The sequence below is a fragment of the Brachyhypopomus gauderio genome, chromosome 21 (assembly GCF_052324685.1).
Source record: "Brachyhypopomus gauderio isolate BG-103 chromosome 21, BGAUD_0.2, whole genome shotgun sequence".
Lineage (NCBI taxonomy): Eukaryota > Metazoa > Chordata > Actinopteri > Gymnotiformes > Hypopomidae > Brachyhypopomus > Brachyhypopomus gauderio.
In genome coordinates, this window is record NC_135231.1 from 3,910,611 (window position 1) to 3,915,103 (window position 4,493).

General features: G+C 48.7%; 1 protein-coding gene across 1 annotated transcript; it reads right to left on the reverse strand.

Moving 5' to 3' along the window:
- Positions 1–503: 503 nt before the first annotated feature.
- On the reverse strand, positions 504–4,178 carry sox18 (SRY-box transcription factor 18). Its single transcript, XM_076984324.1, has 2 exons — positions 3,482–4,178; positions 504–2,417 (listed from the first exon to the last, which is right to left on the reverse strand). Exons 1-2 carry the CDS (start codon positions 4,128–4,130, stop codon positions 1,441–1,443), a joined length of 1,626 nt encoding a protein of 541 aa, XP_076840439.1. The 5' UTR covers positions 4,131–4,178; the 3' UTR covers positions 504–1,440.
- Positions 4,179–4,493: the final 315 nt, after the last annotated feature.

A 4,493-nucleotide genomic window follows, 5' to 3' on the forward strand; every position in this document is an offset into this window, starting at 1 on the left:
GCTTGATTTTCCCTGTATAAAGACATAAGACGATATGGAGACAGTTTGAGTTTTGTTCTTCTTGGTTGAAAATGTTTTCTTTTTGTCAGTGGTTTGAGGGGGAAGAAATAGCACAGGGCCAAACTCAGTTTGTGGCTGATCAAAAAATCTAGGAGGAGGGAATAAGAGAGAGAGAGAGAGAGAGAGAGAGAGAGAGAGAGAGAGAGAGAGAGAGAGAGAGAGAGAGAGAGAGAGAGAGAGAGAGAGAGAGAGAGAGAGAGAAAGACAGACAGACAGACTCTCCAGTTTTAATCACTTTTGTTTTATGCAATCTGTTCAATTATATTTCTCATGACATAACCACTACTAAACACACGAACAATCCTTTTTGAGTGAATTTCATAATTCATTCATTTTCTGCAAAATTCATCATTTCTGCTAAATGAAATATACTGACATAAAATACAAATGCTTTTTTAAAGGCTATGACAAGTATCAACCCAGATATATGCACTGTCTGAGCGTTACAGAGAGTCACAATGAGAGAGTGTTTCAGCAAAATTCTACTCACATTTGTGTGTTTCCAATTGAACTGTTTTGATTTAATAGCTCAGAGACTATTTTTTTTTTTACTTTTTTATTTGAAGATAATTACTACCAAAAGCTGAAGAGCTCTTACCAACTCAACATGTTTCTCAAGTGCTGACTCAGAAGATTACAAAATACACTTATAGGGGATTACAAAATACACATATACTAAATGACTTTCTCAAACCTTTTCAGTCAGATACAGCAAAGAAAAAACAATAAATTACAGTCTTCAAGAGATCCAAATTCTACAGATATTTTTGTGGTCTCTTTCATGAACATAGCTTCTTTTTGCTTGAGACTTTAAGTGCAGAATTAAGGAGTTTTGAGTGGCTTCACATACAGTTCAAAACACTTTAACCCAGTGCAAACGTTTTCTTCAGAATTACAAAATAGAAAGATAAAAAAAATATGTAAAAGACAAAACCCACTAGGAAAATGAAAGAAGTGTTCACATTCTTATTCTCCCTGCCTACTGACCCTTATTTCAGACGCCTGTTGGAATGACTGGTACATTAAAATACAGTCGCTGGATAGAGTCAGCTGAGCTGTTGACAGGAACTGACCACAGCCTTAGAGAATATAGGTTATCAAGCCTGTAAAATGAATAGGTGTATATATCTTTCTGTAGTCTATAGTGTACACGTGTGGGCTGCAGAAAACAGCTCCAGAGATCTAGAACAAGTTGTTAAAAAAATACGATTTTCACATGGTTTTAAACAGTATTTGGCAAACTGTGAGATGACTCACTGGACACAGGGCAGAAATGGAGTCAGGCCAACCCAGACGAGCGGATAAGTTGGTAGGAGTTGACGCATAAAACAAAAACGAACCTGCACATCCACCTGACTGTAGGGTCAGTGGCCATGGCTCTTATCCAGAGATACAAGCGCTGTAGTATACAGCACTGCTGGCGTCGGACAGGGCTGATATGAGAGGGCTCTCCTCGCAGCTGCCGCCCTGGTTCAGTCGAGTCCTGCCGGCATTCAGATACTGCTCGAACTCGTGCCGGTCCACCTCGCTCCAGAAGTCCGCCGAGGGCCCCAGCTGCTCGGTAGTGTCCAGGGAGGAAGGCACCGAGGGTGTGGGTGCCGGGGTGGAAGATTCCGGAGGGGGAGAGAGTTGGCCCAGTTGTGAGGTGAAGGCAGCCTGTTGCTGGCTGTTGGCGTATATCTGGCTGTAGTAGCCAGCTGGACGGGGGACGGCTGGGGGCTGGAGAGCCTTGGCCGGCTCCGCCACCCCCATGCTGGCCTGGGGAGGATAGAGACTGTGAGGGTTCGTAGGGTCCAGTCCCAGGCATTTTTCCTGCACAGGCTGGCAGGCTAGTGGGGGCTTGTGGTTGAGGTGTGGGTGGGAGTGTTGTAAGGCGTGGGGGCCAGGGTGGTGGGGCTGGTGGTGGTGGCCCCCATGGTGGCTGTGGTTTGGGTGCTGGTGGTAATTCATCCACGGTGCCAGCCCCACATCCTCCTGCATGTGCGGGGGAAAGAAGACAGAGTCTCCCCCGCCCTCCTCCAGAACATCCAGGGGCGACATCTCTGGCGTGGGAAGACCGTAGATCTCCATTTCCGGGGCCCCGGGTGTGTGCAAGTCTCGGAAGTGGCCCAAAGGAGGCAGCAGGTGGTGTGGATGAGGATGCTGGGGGTAGACCTCTCCATTCCCAGCACCTCCACCCTGAGCCAGGCCGTGAAGGAGCAGGCCCGACTCCACCCGCTTCATCTTCTTGGGCTGCTTCTTGCGGCGTGGCCGGTACTTGTAGTTGGGGTGATCCTGCAGGTGCTGCAGCCGGAGGCGTTCGGCTTCCTCCACAAACGGACGCTTGTCCAACATGCTCAGAGCCTTCCAGGACTGACCTGAGAACAGCCAGGTTTACAACATCAATAACAGACTCTTTATATTGCCAATATTACACTGTCCATGTGGCAGAAACCAGTGCTTACTACAGTCAGCGGCCTTTCTGCCCCGTACTGTTCCACAACTAACAGGAGACTTACAATATGGTTCAAAGATCAAATAAGGATCAAAAGAGATCAATTCAAAGACCAAAACATCGATTATGGCAATTCTAAAAATATCGTAAATTGTTTTCAGATGAGCTGCGAGAGCTGAGCGGGGACTGTGTGAAGAGGCGGCTGCCATTGCAAAACCACCGATAGCAGGAAGCCCTGATATTAAGGCCACTGGTCTGGTAGGGTGTTTGCATGCACTGATCTTTACCGGGTCAGTGGTTGTAGACAGACAGCTGCTAGTAAGTTGCGGACTATCTCCCCTAACCTGCCCTCTCATTGGCACCGACTTTGCCATAGTTTGCAAAACACAAACATCAGTTTGGTTCCTCGAGGAACCCTAATATCTAAATATTGCGCAACGCACATGCAGGCATTTCACATTATCACGCTCCTTTGCCTAGAATTTTGTGGGCTCCGTGGAACGTTTCAGCATATTTCAGTCTTCGATCGTCTGTAACTATGCAAACCTCTAAGTGCATGAACAAACACTTTAATGCGACTGTGATCTCTCTCATAACCACACAAGGCCATATGACAATAATGAACCCTGTTTCATGAGGCTGAAGCATTAAAGTGAGTTTGTGAAGTTCAGTATAATTACTAGGATAATAAAACATCACTGATCATATCTGAAACACACTTTGTGAAATCGTTGGGTGTCTGTTGAGAAATTACTACCATCTTTGAAGAATACAATTACAGCTCAGAACATTCAACAAGTTTGCCATTTTGCACCTTGGGAAGAATGCAGTGCGAGACCTGTATTGTTATTTCAGATACCAATAAATTCAATCCACTGTTTGTAAACTGCATGACATCACAGAGCCGGCGCATGACACACACAGATGTGCGGTGTGATGCAGACAGGCGGCGGGATGCAGGGCTATGACGGAGGTGTGACATCATACCTAGCATCTTGCTCAGCACCGCGTTGTGCAGGTCGGGGTTCTGTAGCGCCAGCCGCTTCCGCTCGTCCTTGGCCCACACCATGAAGGCGTTCATGGGTCTGCGGATCCGCGCCTCGCCCCCGCACTTCCCCTCGCCAGAGGCCGGCGCTCCGGGTCGCGACTGGTCCGGGCCGCCCGCCTTCTTCTCGCACCGCGAGGGCGCACATGGGGCCACCTCCGTGGCCGGGCCTCGGTCGAAGGCCCGGATCCGGTCAGCGGCGGCGGGGCTGGGGGGAGAGCCCCATGCTCCGCACTCCACGACCTGGCTGGGCTGAGTACTGGCCTCTCGACAGTAACTGGACTCAGATATATTCATTCCAGCAAAGACGACCTGGGTGATGGCACACGGTTTGCTTGAGGCTGAGGGACCGAGAGAGCTGCGGCTCGATTCCTCTTCGTCGTAGGCGCTACAGGCTTGTGTCCCACACACAAATGAGAAGAATTTCCTAATTAGAGAGCAGAAGGAAGAAAGCGAGGGGCAATCAACGCTGCTCCGTAGATCTGCTGGGTTATAAAGAGAATCGGATCCCAAAGCTCTGCAGCTCCTGCTGTCCAGCCTGTGTTTCTGGTACTGGAGTTTGAAACTTGTGGTGAAGCTTGTTACACTCATGTTGTAGATATATAAGTGGCCTGAGCCAATCGTAATGCTGGCTGAGACAGGATGGGCGGGAAGGACAGCCAGTGGGAGTCCTGGCCCTCTTTCTGCAAACCACCCCCCCATGTAGTCTGCACAGACAGAGAGATGTAATCTGAGAGGGCCATTGTTTTAGTCTAGTACAGTGTTCGCTCGCGCGCACACACACATGCTCATGCTCACACACACACACACACACACACACACACACACACACACACACACACACACACACACACTCTCTCACATACACACACTCTCTCACACACACACACGCACACACACACACACACATACACACACTCTCTCTCACACACACACACACACACACACACACAC

Excerpts from the sequence above, each read along its gene's own strand:
- sox18 (XM_076984324.1), bottom strand. The coding sequence starts at position 4,130 with ATGAGTGTAACAAGCTTCACCACAAGTTTCAAACTCCAGTACCAGAAA. Across the intron at positions 2,418-3,481 it reads GGTGCTGAGCAAGATGCTAG|GTCAGTCCTGGAAGGCTCTG; the intron begins GTATGATGTCAC and ends GGCTGTTCTCAG.